Raw genomic sequence first — 23,002 nt, 5'->3', positions numbered from 1 at the left:
ATGACATTATGCATTTGTTTGTATCGACGTATTTTCCTTTATTCATCAGTTTAAAAAATACTTTTATCCCTCTCTTATCGACCCCCCGCCCATCCCAAAAATGAATAATAATAATACATAAATATAAATAAAGACTAAAACTTGCCACTGTCCCACGTGGTCGTTACACACACACGCACACACACAGTTGCAGTAGCAGTAGCATTGCCACTGCCACAGTGCCACTTAGTTTATGTTGTAGTCCTCGCCGATGTCGTTTACTGCAGCCACTGCGTTATCCAATTTCCACAGAAAACTACGTCGTGGGGATGTAGCGCCTCACGTTGCCCATGAGATTAAACTCCTCACGAGTTAATCAATTGTAATCCCACATTTTGATACCATTCTGCTCCTTAGCTAGCAAGCTAGCTGCTACATTAGCAGCGATGGAGTGGCGGAGCAGCAACGACGGGCAGTCCGACAGTGAGTCCCCCGAAACGGACGCATGCTGCCCCCACCAGCAGGTAGGTAGCTCTCGCTCGCTAGCAACAACCAGCTCGACCATTTCCAATCTAGGCAAACTGTTTTTATGCTTCATTGACTCATCGAAAGCCTTCGACCGGATCAATCACAGCAAACTTTTTCTTATGTTGGCACAAAGAGGGGTGCCCAAATACATAATCCGTATTCTGGCCTTCTGGTATGCTAATCAACTTGTTCGCATAAAATGGGGTGGCTCGGTCTCTGCTTGCTTTAAAGTAGGTAATGCTGTGAGACTGGGAGGAATTCTCTCTCCATATTTGTTCACTGTTTTCATGGATGATTTATCCAGCCGACTCGGGAGGTGTTGTAGGAGGCACTGTCATTAACCATTTTATGTACGCAGATGATGTGGTGGTGCTCTCCCCATGCAGTGCTGGCTTGCAGGAGTTACTCTCGATATGTTCCGAATTTGGCGATCATTTTGACCTCAAATATAACTCGGAGAAAAGTAATATCATGATTGTCCGTTCTAAAGAAGATAGGGCGGCTATATTCCCTCTGCTCTTTCTTGGCAAAATAGCTATGAATATTTGCAATGAAGCTAAATACCTCGGCCACTTCATATCTGAAGACTTGTCGGATGACAGGGATATTCATTGTCAATGTTGTAAACTTTATGCACAGGCAAATATGCTTAAAAGAACATTTTTAATGTGCTCCCCCCACGTTAAGACCTCGCTGTTTAAGGCATACTGCACACTGTTTTGCACTGCTCACCTGTGGTCAAGGTACACAGCTAAATCCATGCAGAGGCTAAATGTAGCCCACAATGATGCCCTGAGGCTGTTACTGCGTGTGCCTAGATGGTACAGTGCCAGTCAATTATTTGTTAGCTCTGGATTACCCACCTTTTAAGGCGCTTTTAAGAAAATTGATGTACAGCTTCATGTGTCAGCTAAATGAGTCTGGAAATAATATTATAATGAATTTAACAGACCCTACAATGGGCTTTAGATTTAGTTCGAGCCTGTGGCGCCATTGGCACAAAAGCCTGTTTGTTGTGCACTGATAGCCAGTGCTTCCTTGTTGTTCTGTTTTGTTTTCTTTTTTCCTTTCCAGTCACTTTATTATTATGTCTCCGTATGTACGGTATTCTTTTCCTCTTTGTTGGTGTGTGTGTGCTATGGACCCACAGTGAGATTCCGGAATAAAGATCATATATAAGCTAATCGTTCATTTTGCCTGATATCTGACTCGGTCAAAACAAAATTTAAAGTGGGCAGCATGACACTTAGCCACATGCTCCTGTTTTTGTTTAGCGTTTGCTACCTGCGTTCTACAGTGGCATATACCAACAATAACAATTAAGTGATTGCGCGTGTATCGACCCCCCCATGTAGGATCATTACGAACAGTTGCCTGTGACTTCTATGGTCCATATTGCACTTGAAAGCCTCTTTAATTCCCTCAGGTGCTGCCGAATGTTCCCACACTGACATCAGACTGTTAAAACAGATTATTTATTCGGTAAAGCACGGAAGGAGGCGGTCATTCATGCCTAAAAGCTTTAATGGCTCAAAATACTTTGTGGTGAGTCACAGCAAAGGTGTCAAATTCAAAGCTCTTCCACATCTATTCATATGGCTTAGCAAAGCTTGCCACGACTTTTCCTTGGATGGTTTTGAAGCATCCACATGTTTTCATCAGGCACGTGCATTTATGTATTCTGTTGGGGTGCCGAAGGGGGAAAAGTGTGTATTACATCTAGGGCTGCAGCTATCGAATATTTTAGTAATCGAGTAATCGACTGAAAATTCTATCGATTAATCGAGTAATCGGATAAAACAAATATATTTTTAGGTGAAGAGCAATTATAGATATACATGAGAAAACAAGACATTTTATCATTTTCAGTCAATCAATGTCTTTATTTTTGATGTATATTGTTGAAAACAGCCAACAATTGCATCTCAGATGTAACTAGAATTTTAAAAAATGACTAATTCACTGCTTTCACTCAAAAAACCTTTAGATCTTATTTTTAAAAAGTATATATATATATATATTATATATATATATATATATATAAACACACCTAAAAATGCCTTTACGCTTGATAACACACATCACTTAAAAGTTAGGATTTTTTCCTACGTTTTTCAATTAAATTTCTATTTGTGTCAAGTCATTTTTAAGTTCTAGTTAAGTTTTAAGTTAGTCTAAACTGTAAGTCCTGATAGGATTTTGAGTTTTTGCACTGTTCAAAATAAATGTATGATACAGGCTGTATTGGAGCACATCAGGGACTAGTGCTACTTGGTGTTTTATCCAGCAATGATTACTGAGCTAAAATTGATAGTTAGCATTATTGAGTTTTTATTTGACACGCTCATCACTCCACAACGCTATGTTATGTTATAGCCTGTATGTAAGACACGTTAGCCACGCATCGAAAGCGGTCTTAATTAATTGAAACCTAGCCCTCCGCAGTGCTAACGTAAGGTGAGCTAGTAGTGACAGTAACGTTAATCTTATACAGTATATTAGCGTTTAGCGCTCTTTATTAGCGCTTAGCGCTCTACTGCTTTAAGATGGCGGCTGTTTGCTAACGCTGCCCAGACGCGGCCTAGTCTGTCATTGCGCATCTAGTTCAACATACATGTGATCTCTATGAGACTCACTGGACGCCACCTGCAACTAACGTAGCATGAGCGGGCTAGTATTTAGCAACGTCGGCGTCGTTTGTAGCGGTTGTCGGCTGCAGTAAGTTTTTTTTTTTGCTTCTTCCTCTACGCACGTGACATCAGCGCGTTGTCCCGCATTAAAAGTAGTCCGAGCAAAACGTGATGCTTAGAGCTGTCAAAATAAACGATTACTCGAGGTGAATAAAATTACTCGGATCAGTTTTTAAACTCGAGTTACTCGAGTTGCTCGAGTATTCGTTTCAGCTCTAATTACATCCTTTCAGAGGCAGGTGGAGTAGCCGAGAAGTGATGGTTTTGGAGTTCCGAAGCGATAAGCCGTGTGCCTAACATTTTGGACTATACTATATAGTAGGCTTGTCCGATAATGACTTTTTCACCGAGAAACAATATCCCGATATTGTCCGACTCCGATATCAAAGCGATACTGATATATGCGGTAGTGGACTTAACATATTATGGCTAATTGTATTGTGATGCCCCACTGTATACTTTAATCATGATAATGTTCACATGGCAAATCCCAAGCATCTTAGTTTGGAAACATCTAATGCTATGGTCAGTACGTATTCATATATATATATATATATATATATATATATATAGTCAATACGTATAAGTGCCGCACTAAGCTGTGACCAGTCCTTGTACAAAGCCAGAAGGCTTCTACATTCACTTTGAAGGCAACATGCATAATGGCCCAAAAACAATTTTGATATTATCCAATATCATTTTAAAATGCTTTTATTGGCTAACATTATCGACTACGCAATAATATTGGACAACTCTAATTAAATACAGTAATGTAAACCGACACTCGAATTTAAAGGGATGTACGGAACAGTGTTTTTTTTTTTGTCTTGTGCGGTCGGGAGCATGTCGTTATGCATGTTGAATACACAGTTCGATACTGGTCAATAACCATATACTGGTTGCCGTCCTCAGAAATTGTTACCTCAGCTCTGCGGTTGTGCCGAGGCATCCTCGCACCAGAACCGGCAGCCGGGTTGCTCGATGACCTCCGCGGTGTCCGGCTGGATGCTGGCCGAAGCCCAGGACCGCCTTTGCGCTTTAAGGTTCCACTGTTCCGAATCCCTGGAGCAGGAACACGCCCGGACTCGTACGAGTCCCAATGAGCTGACGCATAGCGAAGAGGAGTGGCGCCGCAAGGAGAGCATGCTGGGAGGTCAGGAACCCAGTCGAGGGCCCGTGCTGGGTGCGGAAGGAAGTTGGGATGTTTTTGATAAAGTGAGTGTAAAAGAAGAATGGATTTTCAGAGCTAGTAGTCCTTTAGCTGTGCCATAAATAGTGGAAATCCTCAAGTCATTAGCACCTGCCTCATGAAATTTGTAATGGGGCTCATTCACATACCGTCTTCCGGGTTTGCCGATAGGAGTGTGAAACGATTCCGTTTATATGGACCACCGTGAAAAAACGAAAGGTCTACAGTAATGAAGATGAATGTTATTTACAATGCAATATGTTGTCTATTTCCAATATAACTGTAATAAACATTTCTAGATTAGGTGGGAATAGAAGCGAAGTCATGCTAGCAACCTACCTGTTTGTAAAGCCTCACTTTGTTATATATTCCTTTTAATATAAATGTATGAGCAATCATCATGCATCTAATCCAATGGCAAATAAATATTGGCTCTTAATGTGAGAAAGGTTCAAAGCCACCGACAGAAATGTGTGCGGTCACACATTTCAGCTAAAATGATAACAGGAAATCCTTTGGTACGGTTACTTTGGATGATTCCATCACTATTCAATAATTCTACTATTCTATTGTTCTAAAATAATAATAACAACAACAAACATCATTCTAAATAAAAGTTAACAAATATAAGGCTGTGACCCATACAGGCAAACATCACTAGCATTGGTTTATAGCATAAATTCCCAGGCAAATTTAAGATCATTTCTAAATGGTAAAGCATAAAAGACAGATAACATTATTGGAAATAATTATTCACGTTAACTTTGGAATTTAAATGACTTGTTGGATTACACACAATCCCCATTGAAGAAATACTGAGCTAGATACTGCTAGCTAACCTGGAAGTTGGGTGACATCACTATGAATAGGACTTATTGGCTATACGTGCCTCAGTATGACATTTACTCAACTGTCAGATGTTTCATTATTTTTCATGTCATTTTGGTTGCTTGTCAACATTTTGTCTCTCCACCAGAGTATCATCAATGTCCAAAATGAAAGAGGAGAAGCAGAACAAGGCAAAGCAACTCTGCACAACTCAGAGCAAGACCTCAGACATTTTGGTAAGTGACATTCAAAATGAGGAACTTAAGTGACCTTGTGTTATTGCTTTTTTGCTGCTATGTACTGATGTTTTGATTTTTCACTTGGGAACATTCAATGCACTCAATAAGTCAAAGGTTTTAATAGCCATCAAAAAGACTCCAGAGAGCTTCACAGACAGATAGCAGCTCACAGAAGTAAACAGGAAAGGTGAATGGGAGCGGCATCTTTTCAAACTGATAATGACACGGTACATTTGGAAATGCTAAATTGAATTGATGCATGTAGTCAACACCTGGATCATTGACCTTGAAATTTTCGCATAGCAGTTTCCCTTACAAATGTGGACCATTTTTCAAATGGAGAGTCAGACAAATACTGTATCGGCACATAAACATGTGCCGTACTTATACAATCTTACCCCCCAAAAATGTCAGAGATTCTAGAAACAAAAAACTGTGTATATTTCGGGGTATTTCCAGGAATGTTGCGGCGATGGGACGACAGTCAGCGATTCCTTGCAGAAAAGCCTGAGTTTATCTGCGAAGAGACGGCCAACTTTCTCTTTTTCTGGTGCCTCACACTGCAGCAAGAAGGGGTAATGTGTTTCATCGATCAGCTCCATACATGCTTTTGGTCTGAGTTTCCCCAAAATTCTTACGGCAGAACACCATAGTATTCTCAGCGGTTGACTATTTTCAATTGCAAAAACCAGTTAGCTGAATTTGGGTTTTTTTCTTTTCCCCACATTGGTCAGAATAATTAGACTTCAACGGTTCTGTTACAGACTGGAGCTGTGTTTTTTGAAATCCACAAAATTAGGAATGAAAAATATAATGATGTTAAAAACTTTTTTTTTTTTTTTTAAAAGGGAAGGTCCAGTGTAAATGATTGCTTTTTTTCTCTGCTAATATTGGAATGACAATATGATGAAAGAGTTTCCAGAAGAAATCCAGCACCGTTTTGTGGGAGCCACAGTGACATCCCCTTATTTTGTTTCCTTTAGAAGGAAGCACTAATGGAGCAGGTTGCTCACCAAGCTGTAGTCTTGCAGTTCATACTGGAGATGGCGTCAAACTCTCGACAGGACCCCAGAGGCTGCTTCAGGCAATTCTTCCTAAAAGCCAAAGTAAGAAAATGTCCACTTAGGGGTATTTATCCATCATCTTAACACGCTATCAGCCTAAAAAATGTTGTTGATAATTCATATTTCTTAAGTAAAAATAGTCCTCTCATCTAAACAGAGAGTTAAGTTAATTTGATCCCACTTTGTGGTTTTTTTTGTACACATATAGTCAAGTTCTGGACGCATGAGACTAGCTGGGCCTTATTGGACGACTAGCATAGCTCATTCCAATTGCGTGTTTCTTTCTGTTACGATGAAGGAAGGACAAGACGTCTACTTGGAAGTCTTCCACACTGAGCTCGAGGCCTTCAAATGCCGAGTGAGAGAACACGCCCCCAATAACACGACCCGTCCGCCCAACAACGGCACAAACTACAGACCCGGCTCCAAAGAAGTGAGTGATTTTGTTGTATCCGTCGTGCAAGTTTGACCTTGTTTTTGTCAGTACTCTCATAAAAAGAGCGCTTCGTTAGACATGGTTTTTGAGATATTCATTGCCTCTCCGTCGCGTACCAACTCTCTCGATAACAGAGGGGCGTCCCAACATCTAGCGCAAACGAATGGCATCCCTTCGGGTCCATTTTGCAGTAAATCCCCAAGCGCCCCAATTCCCAGTACTGCAAAATGGAGCCGGGAATTGTTTGCGCTACGGACGGCACGGCCCTCTATTATAGAGTGAGTCGGTACGCTCTGTCAGCTTGCGAGTGACGTCATCCCTCAAAATGAATATCTCTAAAACGATAGCGGCACAAAGGAATCCTTATTTACAGCACGAATGTAGTATTACCAGTCCATTTTGCAATAAATGGGGAGCTCCGTGACATCATCACTCAAAATGAATATTTAAAAACAAAAAAACGATAGCGGCACAAACGAAAATCTTTACGGCACAAATGAAGCATAAACGATTGACACCCTTTTTTGCCATTTTGAATCAAAATTGGGGACTGGTTGACCTCAGATGGACCTATGAAAGAATTTGAAATATTTTCAAAGTGATAGCAGCACAAACGAAGACATTTTATTGAATCTAAATTTGCCTGTGGTGTGTCTACCATGAAAATGACATTGGTAAACACTGTAAATCCAGTTTTCACACTGTCACAATACATTGTTGTTGGAGTTGGATCCATTCAAGTCAAGTCCCATTTATTGACGGTATTACTCACGACAAATGTTTGACGGACAGACTAGACATCCCCAAAAGAGCAAGGAAAAACCCCAACAGGGAAGACTGGGAAACAAAAGGAGCAGTTCGGCGCTCTGTGTTACCAAGTTGGTAACATTTAAGCTTTAGAACTAGAAACTGATATGACCGGATATCCGGTTTTCCAGGTGAGAGATACAGATGTATCGATAGTAAAGTTACCATTCAACAGTAATTAGCCAGTAAATATTCAATGAACCGATAGTAGAGATAGAGTTCGGCTATCGCGAGCACAAGAATCGGCTTCTAATGCCTAGTTCAATGCATTGCTTAATATGATAATAATTTAGCTTTTACTTCACATGCTGCTGACACAAGTGCGCATCATTCACCACACAGCACACACTTAGATCGAGACCGCACGCATGATATAATATGGACAAGCACTACTCACAGTCGTGGTTGCCTCAACTTCCCGTGCATTTCGGCAGAACCGCTACTAGTCGCCGTCATTACCCGATCGTCACGGGCGTGTCATAACAACGCGAGAGCTGACGAAACCGCTGTAACGCACGCTCCGTAGCATTTTCTTCACAGCCCAAAACGAAATTAGCAGTGGCAACGAAGCAACATGCTAAAACAATGGACAGTGTGATGACCGACGCCAGCGACGTGCAGCGATTGATTTTCAACGCACCCAGGATAACAAAAGTCGGACTTTGAAGTGATGAAGGCAGCCAGATCTGTTTGCATGGGACAGAGCTTGTGTCAAGTGTGGAGCGGTACAGAGATTGTGAGTTTTTAACCCTGAAAAATAACCCACTACGATGGTGGAAAGGGCGGCATATTTTTTCCACGAAACGCAGTCTACCTAAACATGAACATGTGGATTAGTTGATCTTCCTCAAGAAAAATCTGCCCTTCAAAAAAGATATTGACAGTGATGAGGAATAAGAAATGAGGAAGCACAGGCATAAGTGAATGACTTTGCTGTGTATTAAGTTAAAGTAATGATTATTGACCTGTCTGTCTAAAATGCCATGTTTTTATTCCCCCAATTATACCAGTCGTAAAGCATAATTTATTATTTATTTCTGATAACACTAGCAGGTTTCATTCTTTTTTTTTTTCTAGAGCTGCTGCATATAATGAATATTTTTTGTTTGTAATATGTTTACGTTGAAAGTTTGCACTTAAATGACTTACCTCTTGTGTTAAAAACACCAGGAAATACAGTAATTGAATTACGGCACTTTATTGTTGTCTGTCACTGGAGTTTTATTTTATAATCAATCCCATCCAACAAAATGACGGTCATATAGTAAGCCTTTTTCATAAAAAAATACAACATAACATTGGTATGACATTGTGTTGTTTAATTTTGCTATATTAGAAACGTGTTTAAAATACTGTACAAACACACAAAACAAATATTTACTATTGTATCGTTTTCACTCTATCGAACCGTATTGTTCTTACACTGTATCGAATCGCTCGGCCGTAAAATTGTATCGTTTTTTTAATCCAATCGTAACCTGTGTATCTAGATACATATCGAATCGGCTTCATGCCAGAGATTCCCAACCCTAGTGACATTGTTGTTATATTTAGTGACTTTTACGAGCCCCTACGAACTAGTTTGAAAAAATAAGGAGAATAGAATTTGTAGGCGAGGTCTTGGTTGTCTTTTGTTATTGATCGTGGAAAGCGCCACATTCTTTGGAATTAGTTTACAAACATATGTTGATGTCATGGTTTGCATCATCGGCTGTGACTTCAGCCAAATGTTGAATGTGCGTGTTGAGCTGAAAAGGTTTGGGGAAACGTGATGCAGAAATACTCTACCGTCATTGAAGACTGAAGCATAAGATGGCGCCAATGCATCACGTTGGAGATGAGGTTATTCGGTTGTGAGCAACCCTGTATTTCTAATGAGTTTGACTATTTTGAGTTGGTAGACGTGTTTGCCGTTGTGCTAATGATCAATAGAATAATGATTACCATCTTTTTCATTTTTGAAGATATGCCAAACATATGTATTGTAAATTTGACACACCAGAGAGAAGAGTATTGAATGAGCGAGAAAAAGGTCAAGTATAAAGTATGATGAAAAATAGAACCTGCCTTTCACTTGCCAAAACAAACTTGAAGCTGTCAATGTCAGTCTCTCTTTGGCTTAGTGCCTTCCCTAAGTTCCCTGTTCCTCCTGCGCATTGCTCGGCTCACCGGAACACGCGTGACAATTTTTTCCCCCCTGTCGTGGTTCAAAAAGGAGTAGAACTTCTAAAAGCTGCTACGTATGTAAACCCTATCTGTGTATCAAAGACAGCGCTAGGAAGGTTTCTGTCAAACTGCAATACAAAAGTGCAAAAGTGTCCTCTTTCTTTCCCTTCCGTTGGCCCCTTGTGGCTTGGAAGAAAACTTGGCTGCCAAGGAATGCAACCCGGCCTGTTGGAAACCGAGCTGGCCTTGCTTCCTCGCCTCTCTCTGTTTTCACATCTACTCGGTCGGAGTGTCTGTCCAAATCTGTTCGGTTGGCATGGCACGTGAACCGAAAAGAGGCAGACGGCAGTTACATAAAGATTTTGCCATAATCCTCTAACGAGGCAACTGCTGCTAAATCCCCTAGTCATGGCCTTAACTCTTCCATGTTTCTAATATCATGTTCATCTGCGCGATACACTGTGAAGGTGTTTGCAGGCGACACACAGAAAAATTCCAACAAAAGCCGACATACAAAAAAAGTTGTTTGTTTTCATACTCTCAATGTGACTAAATTGTATCTAATGGTTTGTCAAATTCAACCAAAGAAGTCAACAGTAATACTCATTTTAACACAACCTATAGTATTACATAGACAGTATTTTACCGCTATAAGGCGCAGTAGTAGTAGTAGTAGTAGTAGTGGTTGGGTTATGCATCCACTAGCTGGAACTGTGCCAAAGGGAATGTCATGCCACGATTAAACGATATAAATCCTTCTATAAGGCGCATTGGATTGTAATAAGCAATGTCAGCGTTTGGGAAAATTGAAGGCTTTTAGGTGTGCCTGATACTGCGGAAAATACTTCTTAGCTTGTAAAACCCCAACTTTTGTCTTGTAAAATGACATCTCTCCTGTTATATTTTTTCAATTTTGATATTTTGTTAAGCTTTGTTTCCATGAAATTTGGACGTTACTCTCCTGAAATGCAAATTTTTGTTCAAGTATCAAGAATTTTTCTTTGTTTTTTTTTTTATTTTTTAAATAATGTCCCTACTCATCCGTTTTTTTTTCTTCATTGTGTAATTGTATATGTATATCAGGGGTCGCGTTGCCCGGAAATTTTCCGTCGTTGACCGGTTTTTTAAAACGGTGACGGAAAAAAACTGAAGTCCGTCAGTCTTTTTGACAGGTTGCAATTCACACCGCAGACCACAGGGTGGCGAGTTAGCATATTAATTAGCTATTGTCTCTCTTAATGCATGACGTCGTTGGCTATTCTGTCAGAATATTGTAGCCTCACCGGGGTCTGGCGGCGGCCCCGTGATTGACACATCAACGCGAGGTTCTTATTGGTGCACCCGGTGTGCCAGCGCGTCATCTAATTGATGGACAAGATTGCCGCCTGTGTATAGACCCCAATCACATGACGTCACAACTCCGCCCCCCTGACCGGAGCCGCCATATTGTGTGTCAGCCCGTCATGTTCATACATTACCGCTACGTACATGCCTCCTATTACGGCGTGTTTTTCTGCTCGTTAATATTAATAATCAAAATGGTGAAGGCGTGTGTGGCGGTTGGTTGCTGTAACAGAGAAGATAGACGGAGAGACTTGAAGTTCTACCGTATTCTGAGAGACGCGAAGATGAGAGCGAGATGGACTGCTGTAATTCGACAAGAAATCTGGGCACCAAACGATCACCACAGACTATGTAGTAGTCTTTTTATATCTGGTAAGATGCATTTAATATATATTTAGAAGATTTTGGGCTGACAACCACAATTAAGATCATTGTGTGTCGTTGGTGATTGGGGTCTATATCGTTGTCTCTTTTTCTTTGGGGGCGGAGTTGTTGGCGGTAAGCAGAGTAAAAAGGGAGAAAAATACCACGACTTCCGTGTCTAATTTTTCGCCGCCAAGCAAGCGTTACAATATTGATTAAAAATGAATGAAAACTAAATACTATTGAATATGTCATCATTATCATTTTAAAAATTTAAGTGACGGGTAAAAATAGACTATGACCGGATTTTTATGACCCTGTCAGTCAAAATGACAGACAACGAAAATGTCTAGCGCAACCTCTGATGTGTGTAGATATATATATATATATATATATACAGTGCTGCTCGAAAGTTTGTGAACCCCACAGCGATGGTCAGATTTTTTGTAAAAAAAAACTAAAATAACCTTATTAAATGTTAAGTTATACCCAAATCCACAATACTGACATTCCAAATAATGGACTGAAACAAAAGAAATAGTTATATTGTCATTCTTTATTTAACAAAAGTGGTTGATTTAAGAAAAACTCAGATATCATGTGTGCAAAAGTATGTGAACCCCTTCAGTTAATAGGATATTGCGCCTCCTTTTGCAGAGATTACCTCAACCAAACGGTTTCTGTAGTGACTAATCAGCCTCTCACATCTACTTTGGGGGATTTTTGCCCATTCTTCCTTGCAGAACGCAGTCAGTTGAGAGAGGTTTGATGGGCGTCTGGCATGAACTGCTCGCTTCAGGTCCCGCCACAGCATTTCAATGGGATTTAGGTCAGGACTTTGACTGGGCCAGTCCAGAACAGGAATCTTCTTCTTTTTCAGCCATTCCTTGGTTGTATTGCTGGAATGCTTTGGATCATTATCATGTTGCATGATCCACCTTCTGCCAAGCTTTAACTTCAAAACAGATGGCGTCAGGTTATGTTCTAGGATTTGACAATATTCCTCAGAATTCATGATTCCCTGGACTATGTGGAGTTGTCCAGGTCCTGAGGATGAAAAGCAAGCCCAGATCTTGACATTCCCACCTCCATGCTTCACTGTTGGGAGAAGGTTCTTTTGGTGGTATGCAGTGTTGACTTTTCGCCAGACATGGCGGTTTTGGTTGTGACCAAACAGTTGAATTTTGCACCTACATCAGTTGATGAAAACTCTTTTTAATTTAGTCTCGACAACACAACTGTTAAAAAAACAAAAAAAAAACTACTGAATTGATTGATTAGGAAATCAGGTTGAAATAATAGAAAATTCCAAAATGTTGAGGGGGTTCACAAACTTTTGAGCAGCACTGTATATATATATATCCATATAGTTGGGTTTATTTTTACAAATGCAATTTTACTCTGATAATTCTGACTAGTGGAATGATGTTGAGGTTTTTTTGCCCATTGAACCTTTTTTCTCTATCTAATTTTAATTTGTTCTTACAATTCTGCTGCTATTTATTGATTGAACACGTAGTCTTCAAACCGACCAAGGAGCACTAAAGCGTTCTACTTTTTAATCAGGTGACAGAGTACACCTCCAAGCGCTGTTTAGAAGATGGACTGTTGATAAGCACGGGGCGGTGGACAAAGGACGAGGCTACGGAAAGTGATGATACACGCATGATGGAAACCTCTTAGGAAACCCGGCTGCCTTTCTTCACCTTCTGCCCATTTTGAAGCCCTTCGTAATGACAGCGAAACACAACGGGCATAGAGATGACCGCTATTAGCTCTAGTTCACATCTCCGATGCCGCAATTGGTCATCGGAACAGACAAAAAGAAAAAAGGTGAGTTCTGTGCTACAAGGGTTCCCTATAAATTAGAGATCATTCGGCACATGTGGATAGTAATCATTCTTTCAGAAGTCAACTGAAGATGGTACAGAGCTAAAATATCATTTTGAATAAAAACCTGTTAAGGTTTTTGGTAGGACTGATCAAAAACATTTTTGAATCCAGCCCAAAAAAAATCCACAGTGAAGAGGTGAGGGGAAATTTGTAGTCACACCGGAATGTAATTGGGGAGAGTTTCATTGAAGTCGGAGACCAAAAGCAAATATATGGCGGAAAACACAGACAAGGCTGAAAAAGCAGTTTCTGCTCTTTCACCCCTATTTAAAAGAAACTGCTGTACTTTAAGCCAAAAGACCTGTTGTGTTTGATAGAATAATATGTCTATTATCTGCCATAGCAGATTCATGGCGCATGAAGCCCCCGAACTTTTTCATTTGTCCATTTTACCCTGGACACCCCATTTACAGACGTTGCGCAGCTGCTTTTGTTTCAACCCAGCCATAAAAAGAAGGTAAGTAATTTATTATTCGAAATTTCTGTCATTTTTAGCTCAGAACCATTAATTGACGCTTAATATTTAGTTTAAAAAAAAAAAAAAAAAAAATGTTAAACTTTAAAAAACTTGCATATTTTAAACTTTTAAACAAATGACATCAAAATGAAAAAAAAAAAATGGTGTCTGTAAATAAGTCACAGATATCTACCTCATAACTGTCACTTAATTGTATTTTTCTTAGCTATTGTCGCATTTTCCCAAATATTTTAGATGATAAACAATCGATCAAAACAAAGAAAATTTTGAGAGGAAAAAAATTTTTTTTGATCGGAAATAGGTAAGTACGCGGTAATATCTCGTTAAAATCGTGGCATCTTTAATTATGCTCTCGCGTGCTCTTGCCTCCAGTTAGGGTTTTGCTGTTTAAAAAAAAAAAAAAAATTTTTTTTTAAATGCTCTCCTGTTCAAAATGTTTCTTCCCTCAGAAAATTTAGATTTGAAGCTTTCCAATGATGTATCACACATGCATATAGGACAATTTGGCCAAATTAGGGGTCTCAGAGCGGAACTTCAAGTCACCTGAGTGTTTTCCGTCATATACATTATCGAAATAACAGAATAAAGAACAACTAAATGGGCATCTTTACAAGGTTGTTTTGTTTTTCAACCCTAAGCCATATTAAAAATGATTCAGTTCACTATAGCCTAAACAACATTACTTGTTTAACCTTCTCTCAATCACTACCAAATCCATTTCATCTTCAGTATCACTTCTGAACAATGCCGCCAACTCTAGAGCAACCTTCTCTAGGCTGTCAGTGTGTTGGGTTGGTGAATTTCGTTTTTAATGTGTGTTTAGGCTTTTTTTCCGTTTTCCAGGGACCTCCGAGCCTCACTTGTTTTACTACCGAACACATTTTTCTCGTCTAAGTATGGTCAGAAAAAGGCACCGTGACACCCAAGCCATGCATATTTTTCCTGTGTTCGTGTAGGGTCACAGTTCACGTTTACAGTAGTGACACCAGCCAGCCCTACTTATTTTACAACCAGACTTCTTTTTCCCGATGGCGGACTTTGTATGCCAGTCACTAGCCCCGCCAAACTCTGGAAAAAGTACGATTTATAGTCCCAAAAATATGGTCATTGCATACTGTAAATCGTTACTGGCACCTGCTGAAACCTATAATGGATCATTCAACTTATTTGATCAATGCTAGTACTATTTTAGCCAACCCAATAAGAAGTATTCCAGATGGCATCTTTAATACCCATACACTTATGTTAGAAAGACTTTAACATCGGCGATAGACTCTCATAGGGTCTATCAATGTGTATGTACGTGGCCACAAAATGTGGCTTTTTTGTGTTTGAACATTATTTTCTCAATATCAGAGGTCTAAGAAAGTCATGGTTTGCATACTTTGACCAACTGCCTTTCACATGAAGGTCTTGTCTTTCCCTTGAATTGGTCATCCTTTACATATGAACAAAATGAATGATTTGAATATCAACATCTCCAGTTGACTTTTGACATGATTATGGAAAAGTGCAGGAATGTAAAGGGCTCAAGTCTCTTCGAGTCGACGTATGCAGAAAGGAGCTTTGCATCCGAATGTGTACTGCACTTTATATTTATTTTTAGTTGCGTTCCTAATCATGCGCAATTCTGAACACTGTTTTTTTCCTACAAGCAGGCTTATGATAAGCTTATTATTTGAACCGTCTGAAGGTTATTTGTATTGGAATGACTTTGTTTGCTCAGGCTTCCAGCTATCTATTTTCCAGATAATAAATTCTATAGAATCATTTCAGTGTGTTTATTTTGAAGTGTAGATGGTGCATTAAATGATATTCCATGACGAAAAGCCCTGTTGTGTTTATTTTCATCACTGTACTCTGGGAAAATTCCCTCCGTTTTCTGCAATAATAAGTTCACGTGCGAGTTGCCGACAGGCAGCAAACACCCCGGACTAGTCTTTAGCCAATTTTACAACTCCAAAAGACAATCGTTCAACTCTCAGCGATGGCTCGGCCTCCGATATATAAATATGAAAGTGTGAATTTCTTTCTCTTTGAGGTTGACCAATCTTTGTCACAGGGTGTTCGGCACAGATGAACGTATTGGCGAAACTAAGCAACTATTGAGTTGACGCGTGGTCGGTTACATTTATGCTAGATCTTGCACACTCATAGGTCAACCAAGTTATTAGCATCAACGTTTATTTTGTATTCAAACTTAAAACACAATTTTGTTCATGCCCGTGATTACGCGAGGAACATCTCCATTTCAAGGCAGCTCTTAATACAATGACGGCACCAGACAAAGGTCCTGTATTGTGCTTCTCCAAACAATTGACACTTAAACTGTATAAAATACAATTATTATACATATAATATTCTGGAGCTCACAAATTGTCAACATCCAAGTTCTACATTCAAAGGCACTGGAGTGAATTATTATGGAAGAGCATTGCACGTTCCCTTTTAATAGTGGTTTACGTCATGAGAAACGCTTCTCATGCCAAACTATACAACTTTTTTTTTTCTTTCTTAGATTTAAGAACATTTTTTACTTGACGGTCGGCTAAATAAGACTCGTTTGTGCAAACTCTAACTGTCTAAGGCACAATGTGGAATGACAACAGCAAAATTCAGTGGTCTGTGTATTCATAAATACAGTTGTACATTCAGCTGCCGCTATAAAAGTTTCTGATTCAGCACAAAGAGCTTTTTGTGGAGGAAGGCTTCAACGTGGGGCCAAATCTTGTTGGTTTCTGTCCCAGAAAATGTCTCCAGTACACCTTTACTCCTGCAAAAGAAATAGCTTTAACAATCATAATAGGGGTATGTCACTTATTTTGTTACATTGTATACAGTGTAGATGGGCATTTCTGTGTGAGGGCCACTTTTAAATTCTGAAACAGAAAGGTCTTATTTTAAATATTTGAACTGTGCATGTCAAATATTTGGATTTTAGTATAGCACATTTTTGGAGCTGTGGTCGCCATTGAAGTCATATAGTTGAATTCAAAAGGGACAGCATTTTAATGATCCAAGCGTCTGTGTTTTTAAGGACGCCACACCATACCACACCAGAGAACTTGGTGAAAACCCAGCAAACACAAAAGCAATAAAGTCATCGATAATAGCAGTATAAAAACTGCAATCCCAGGAATACAGGAAATAATTGTGTCGTTCGAATTAATGGTGAGTATAACATGTTTTTTTCCTCCCCATTTTAATACCTTTATTCAAAATCTTCACCTTAAAACAATGCACCTCTATCTAAATTCTAATTAGCAATGGTTTTATGATGATGATGATGGCCAGTTTTACCCAGGAATGGATTATGCCTACTACCAATATTATAATAATAATAATTTTGAAAGGGCTAAAAAGTAACATAATACTCCAGAAATATGATGGCATTGCCAAAAGAAAAGTATATGGCAGAAAACACAGACAAGGCTGAAAAAGCAGTTTCTGCTCTTGCACCCCTTTTAAAAATAACTGGTGTATTTTAAGCCAAAAGAACTGTTGTGTTTGATAGAACAATCGGTCTATATGCTGCCATAGAAGATTCATGGCACATTAAGTCCCCGAACCATTTTTAATTCGTCCGTTTTACCCTGGAAACCCTCATAAAAAGAAGGTAAGTAAATATATTATTCACAATGTCATTTTTAGCTTAGAATGATGAGTTCAAATCATGGAGAGAAAAAAAAAGTAAATATTTGACAAAGAAAATCTTGACCACTCCTTGATGTCTGCGATTTCTGCATCGCGACCCTTGTTATATTACTGTGTTTCACCCATAAAATCCCCAAAAAGTCCATCTGTGGCCATTCGCAGCTGTGTCTTGACACTCGGTGAGACATGCTACGTGGAGTTTGTGGATCAAAACAAGGTAAGTACGCGATAATATCTCGTTAAAATCTTGGTGTCTTTAATTATACTCGCTCATGCTCTCACCTTGAGTTAGGATTTAGGGGTTACATTTTTTTTTTTTTTTAAATGCCCTCCTGTTCCAAATTTTTCTTCCCATGGAAAATAGAGATTTGAAGCTATCCAATGATGTATCACACATGCATATAGGACAATTTCGAAATTTGGCCAAATTGGGGATCTCAGAGCGGAACTTCAAGTCACCTGAGTGTTTTCCGCCATATACATACTGTACATGTTTTATACTCCACAGCACTCCCGGATAAAGTACTGTAATCAATACTGTAACATGTTTGTAACTTTTGTTGAAAAATGTCCAAATTCGCCACTCTATATCGGCACATTGTCTAAATCCGGTGACTCGTCCTCTCTCAGGTGCAAAAAGATGGGATCGGGACATCCCTAATAAGAGCATGTTGGGATTTCTACTACAAATAATATGATCATGATTGTTCACCCATAACAAACTCATCCTTAATGGCCCTCGCTCGATGTCTGTGCACTCATTTGCATCAAGCTAAAAGTGAAAATTTCACTTGCGTTTTATTGTATGACTGAGAGCAGTGATTTCATGCACCATAAATGACAATTCCTATATCTGAACGGAAAAATACAGTCCATTTTTGGGTCTTGATAAAAGGTCAACTATGTTTCTGATGGCCTTGAGGAATGAGGAAAACACTTGTGAGGAATGTCCACCAAGGAGCAAAAATGTTAGCGCTGTTGAAAATAGTAGGCAATACATCTGGCCATTTGGACTCATTTATTTCTCTGTGCGGTGTCGCAAAGTGACACTCGTAATGTTGTAGCTGGTCTGACGTGCAACACCTTCAAAATAAAAAAAACCTCACCACATCTACTAATGAGCTTGACTTCATCTGTTATTTCTCTGTCTACAGTTTCTAATACAGTTCTTCACAGCAGTTGTGTTTGAATAAACTGAACTCATGGTTTCAATACTTGTGATTTGAAAACAAGATCTTTTTTAAACAGCTTTCAGTTCTTCTCATTTGAATTCGGTTTTACTTCCTGCCTTACAATGAATGCGGGCGGGCGGGCGGGCGGGCGGGCCTTTATTAGATGATTCAAATACAGACAATCTATGGGCATACCTGTAATATTCTAAGACTGGCTCCGTTTGGGTTTGGTAGGCCTTCAGTCTCCTCGTTACTGTATCTGGCGTGTCATCGTCCCTCTGGACCAAAAGTTCCCCGGTGACATCGTCACGACCCTGAATAAAATGCGACAATTTACAGTTGAAGGGCTAGGCGTCGCTTGTTAGCAACAAGTTATTTCAATGTGGATTAGCTGTGGTCTTCAATTGTGACCCAATTAAAACAATTTCCAAAACAAAACTACCGGTAGAAATAATAAGAGATGAAATTACAGGCACTTTAGGAGGGTTGAAATCAACGTTGTACACTCTTCCACTGGGAAGATGAGTCCAGCGAGATGACAGTCTCTCTTTAATGGTGTGGAAAGGTACATTGAGGTTGATGACTGTGTGCACGCTGTAGACTTCATCCAGAAAGTCCGCTTGGGGGACTGTTCGAGGGAAACCTGAGGTCAGATGAATCAAACAAAAAAACAAAATCAGATATTTGACAAGATGATGAGTGAATTCTTTCATGACTCAAACGGCTAACAAAAAAGGATTTTCTCCCAGTTGGTTGGCACTTGGCAGGCAACATCCGTGTTCATTGACCTCGGAGGAAACGGTTACGGGTTCCATTTCCAAGGCTACTTCCTGCCAGGTTCAGACATTACGTAGAAGAAAGAGGCAGTTATCTCCAATTTGCCTTTTTATCCTGGTCAAGTGGTCAATTTGTTCCAACTTCCTATTGGCAGGCACAGTCCCAGTTGATGGTGGATGACAAAATACTGTAGCAGCATGGTACCATTTCATGTTACTCCTACAAACCTGTTTGGTCACATGATGTTCCGCATATGGTTGAACATTTGTCATATCAAGGCTGCTTCCCGGTTCAGGTGCCAGAGGTACAAAACATAAATAATAGAAAACAGCTCACTACCATTTTCTTTCTAGGTCAGAGGAACAAGTCGTCTATAGCATTTTTATCCAGAATGGCTAAAAAACATAGAAGCCCTCAAAATGTGGTATATCTTATTTCTTATCAAGCAGATTCCTAGATCATGGAGGTACGTCACTTTTTGTTGTTGTTAATTCGACGAGACAAAGAGTTTCATCCGGACACAAAAAAGTGCTGAATTTGACCCCTCCCCCCTTATTGGCTGGTAGGCAACTTCCTATTTCACTGATATTTGTGCAAGACAGGAATAGACGTACAGACCTCAAATCCCTTGCTTTCTGCATTCCTTCACTTTATTGAATAGGCTTTTCCAAACCAAGAACTCATAAACATATACAAGTAAATACGCCACATTTGGCCAAATGCTACATCTCATCTAGTCCCTGGCCGGTTAGGAAAAGTGACCCAAAAATTGAACAACTAATATTGAAGAAACAAAGAACAACAGAGCAAACATCAAAACGTCAAATCAGTGCTGTCTTTGAAAGTGCTCCAATCTAAATCAGTGCTGTCTTTGAAAGTGCTCCAATCTCTTATTTGAGCTGGAATCTCTTTCTAGACCTCAGTGCCTTTCTTTCACTGAAAACACCTGATGACCTTCATCAATCAAGGCAAAAGGTCCAAGTGTTCCATGCTCGGTCTTTTCAAATTTGCACCAGAATTCACCAGAATATGTACCAAAAAAAAAAGTCCAAAGAGCCTTGCATTCGTGTGGTATTGGGAAAAGTGTGTAGGTTTCGTAGCAATACATTGGATGTTCTTACCGTCGAGCAGCCAGCTGCGCCGCTCTATCGCCCGCAGGTCCGTGAGGATGAGACGAGACATGACGTCATCGGGCACCAACTGACCTCTATCGATACTCGACTTCAGCAGCAGGCCCAACTCTGACACAAAGAAAGAATGAAGAAGAAAAACTATGATGCAAAACAGTAGCTGCTATTTACCAGGGGTAGGAAATAATATGGAAATACTTTGTAGCCCAAAATGGTCCCAACAAGAATCGGTATGTCCTTTTAAAAAAGGTGTCACACTACAGGTTACCTTCTGTTGATTCGGAGTCATTCTTCCTTTTCAGTGGGAGTAAATGTCCCAAAAGGAACTCATTGCCACTGACGGCCACAGACCTCCAATCCAATTCATTTTGAATGGATGAATGTCAGGCAGCAATGTTAATCATTTAGGCAGTGCGCCGCTCCCTCAATTGTTTCAAGTTAATACGTCATTGAATAACTGAAGACAGGCAAGGCAAAAGAAAATGTATTTGTAGCTTGCAGCACAATTCAACAGAAGGTAAAAAGCATCCATTGAGTGAGAATATACTATCATGTAAAATACAGTATAGTGTATACTGGATGCCAGGCAGTAAACACATTTTTTCTGTCTAGTCTCAACACAGTGGAGTTGTTTATCCCCAAGACATTTTGGGGAGATCAAAAGGATAAGAAATTCCTAAAGGAACTTTGCACACTGTTAATGAAAAACAATCCATTTTTACACTCGATAGCACATGCTTGGCAACATTGTTGAACCGGGGCAATGTTTCCCAAACTTTATTAAGCCAAAGCACATATTTCACATCGGGGGGCTCACAGAAGACCACTTCAAAATGTCATGACACATTTGTTACCTTCTTCCATTGAGCAAAAGAGCACTTTTTCATTTTGCCTGTTACTCTTTGTCATTTCAAATGAGTGGCATTGGATCATTTGCAACGGCATAACTAATGATCTCTTTTGGCAAACAATGGCTCCCTCTGTATTACAGAATAATACTCTGGCTCTCTCCCTCCCCCATTCTAAAATCATGCAGGTTAAATTGGATATTCCAAATTGTCACTAGGCATGTTTGTAGAGATGCTGTATTGATCAGCAATGGAACGCCTCCCTCCTCTTCCCCCAAGGTCATCAGCAGCACCTGCAGTTCATTGGTGACCTTACTAATGAAAATGGATGGAAGGACCTTTTTTATTTGAACTTTTGCTCACAATCCCATTTGGGATTTGAAAGTCTGCTCCCCCTTATACATTATGTGTAGCGTTTGCATAGGTTTCATCCAGGTACTGTGGTTTTAACAAAATACACATGGACCAGAGAAATACCTGGTTTTATTCATGAATAGGGGGCAATAATGTGACTTAAGGAATTTTAAAGGGCGGTAACAGTCTGAAGCCGAAGCAAAATAGCATCGGGGCAAGGAATTGACTATACTGAATGCCGCACAGCAGAAGGTTTTAGTTATGTAGAGAAAGCAACGGATATGTCACAAATGACATTTCTGCTCAATCATCAAGTCTACTGTCTTTCTTATCTTTACAACTCTTTTAATCATTCCGTCAAAGAGGCCTTATTTCAAAGTTCAGTCAAGCGATGTTGGGCCAAGTGTTTCTAGTGCAAACACGTAACTATTCCCAGTGAGCTGAAGCAGCAAACCAGTTTGATTACTTCACAGTGTAGGTTCCAGATAAGCAGATAAGGAGTGGTGGCAGTCTTATCACCGCAGTCCACCCTATTTTGTGAGCACAAACGACGGGTGGGTGTGCATGTTTTTGTTTGTTTTTTCATCTACAAGCGTGCATCAAGTAACCTTACCAGTTTTAGCGTTGATGTTGGATCTCAGAATATCACCGCTGGAGATGTGTTTGAGTCCAAAACTTTTGCTTATCCGGCCAGACACTGTCCCTTTTCCGGAGCCGGGTGGTCCCATAATGACTGCACGGAAAATCCCCCGAACAACCATATCGACTATGCCGTTTTGAGTTTGGAGGATTGGAAAGTCCTCCTGGATGCTCGGTGAAGCGAAGAGTGGCCCTGCCTGCCTGCCTGCCTGCCTGCCTGCCTGATGATGGCAAGGAAAGTGGATGACGTCACGAAAGTGGGCGCGGATTGGAGGCTGGCTGCCTGGCTAGCTGGCTGGACGAGCTTCCTTTGGGGTACATTCATATGCAAAAAAAAACAAGGATATAATCGATTCATAGGTGGATACATGTTTGCACATTATTGGCTTACGACACGTCATTTAGAAATATTTAGGTGATTAAG

General features: G+C 40.0%; 2 protein-coding genes across 3 annotated transcripts; one reads left to right on the top strand and one right to left on the bottom strand.

The window, feature by feature from the left end:
• Nucleotides 1-178: 178 nt before the first annotated feature.
• On the top strand, nt 179-18,946 carry cdc37l1 (cell division cycle 37-like 1). Of its 2 annotated transcripts, XR_009061049.1 has the most exons (8): nt 179-503; nt 4,110-4,412; nt 5,363-5,450; nt 5,913-6,028; nt 6,437-6,559; nt 6,816-6,950; nt 13,200-17,175; nt 18,289-18,940. XR_009061049.1 is itself a non-coding variant. In XM_057818219.1 (7 exons), the coding sequence occupies exons 1-7, from the start codon at nt 426-428 to the stop codon at nt 13,314-13,316; spliced, it is 960 nt and encodes a 319-aa protein (XP_057674202.1). In that variant the 5' UTR covers nt 179-425; the 3' UTR covers nt 13,317-18,946. The 2 variants fall into 2 exon arrangements, 1 of the variants encoding a protein (XP_057674202.1); XM_057818219.1 differs by having other exon boundaries at nt 13,200-18,946.
• ak3 (adenylate kinase 3) lies at nt 15,833-22,832 on the bottom strand. Its single transcript, XM_057818220.1, has 5 exons — nt 22,553-22,832; nt 20,729-20,848; nt 19,301-19,473; nt 19,026-19,144; nt 15,833-16,777 (listed from the first exon to the last, which is right to left on the bottom strand). Exons 1-5 carry the CDS (start codon nt 22,698-22,700, stop codon nt 16,666-16,668), a joined length of 672 nt encoding a protein of 223 aa, XP_057674203.1. The 5' UTR covers nt 22,701-22,832; the 3' UTR covers nt 15,833-16,665.
• Between the last annotated feature and the right edge of the window lie 170 nt (nt 22,833-23,002).

Source organism: Corythoichthys intestinalis, chromosome 17, assembly GCF_030265065.1.
Source record: "Corythoichthys intestinalis isolate RoL2023-P3 chromosome 17, ASM3026506v1, whole genome shotgun sequence".
Taxonomy (NCBI): domain Eukaryota; kingdom Metazoa; phylum Chordata; class Actinopteri; order Syngnathiformes; family Syngnathidae; genus Corythoichthys; species Corythoichthys intestinalis.
The sequence above is the reverse complement of the archived record's forward strand: the minus strand, read 5'-3'. Positions and strand labels throughout refer to the sequence as shown.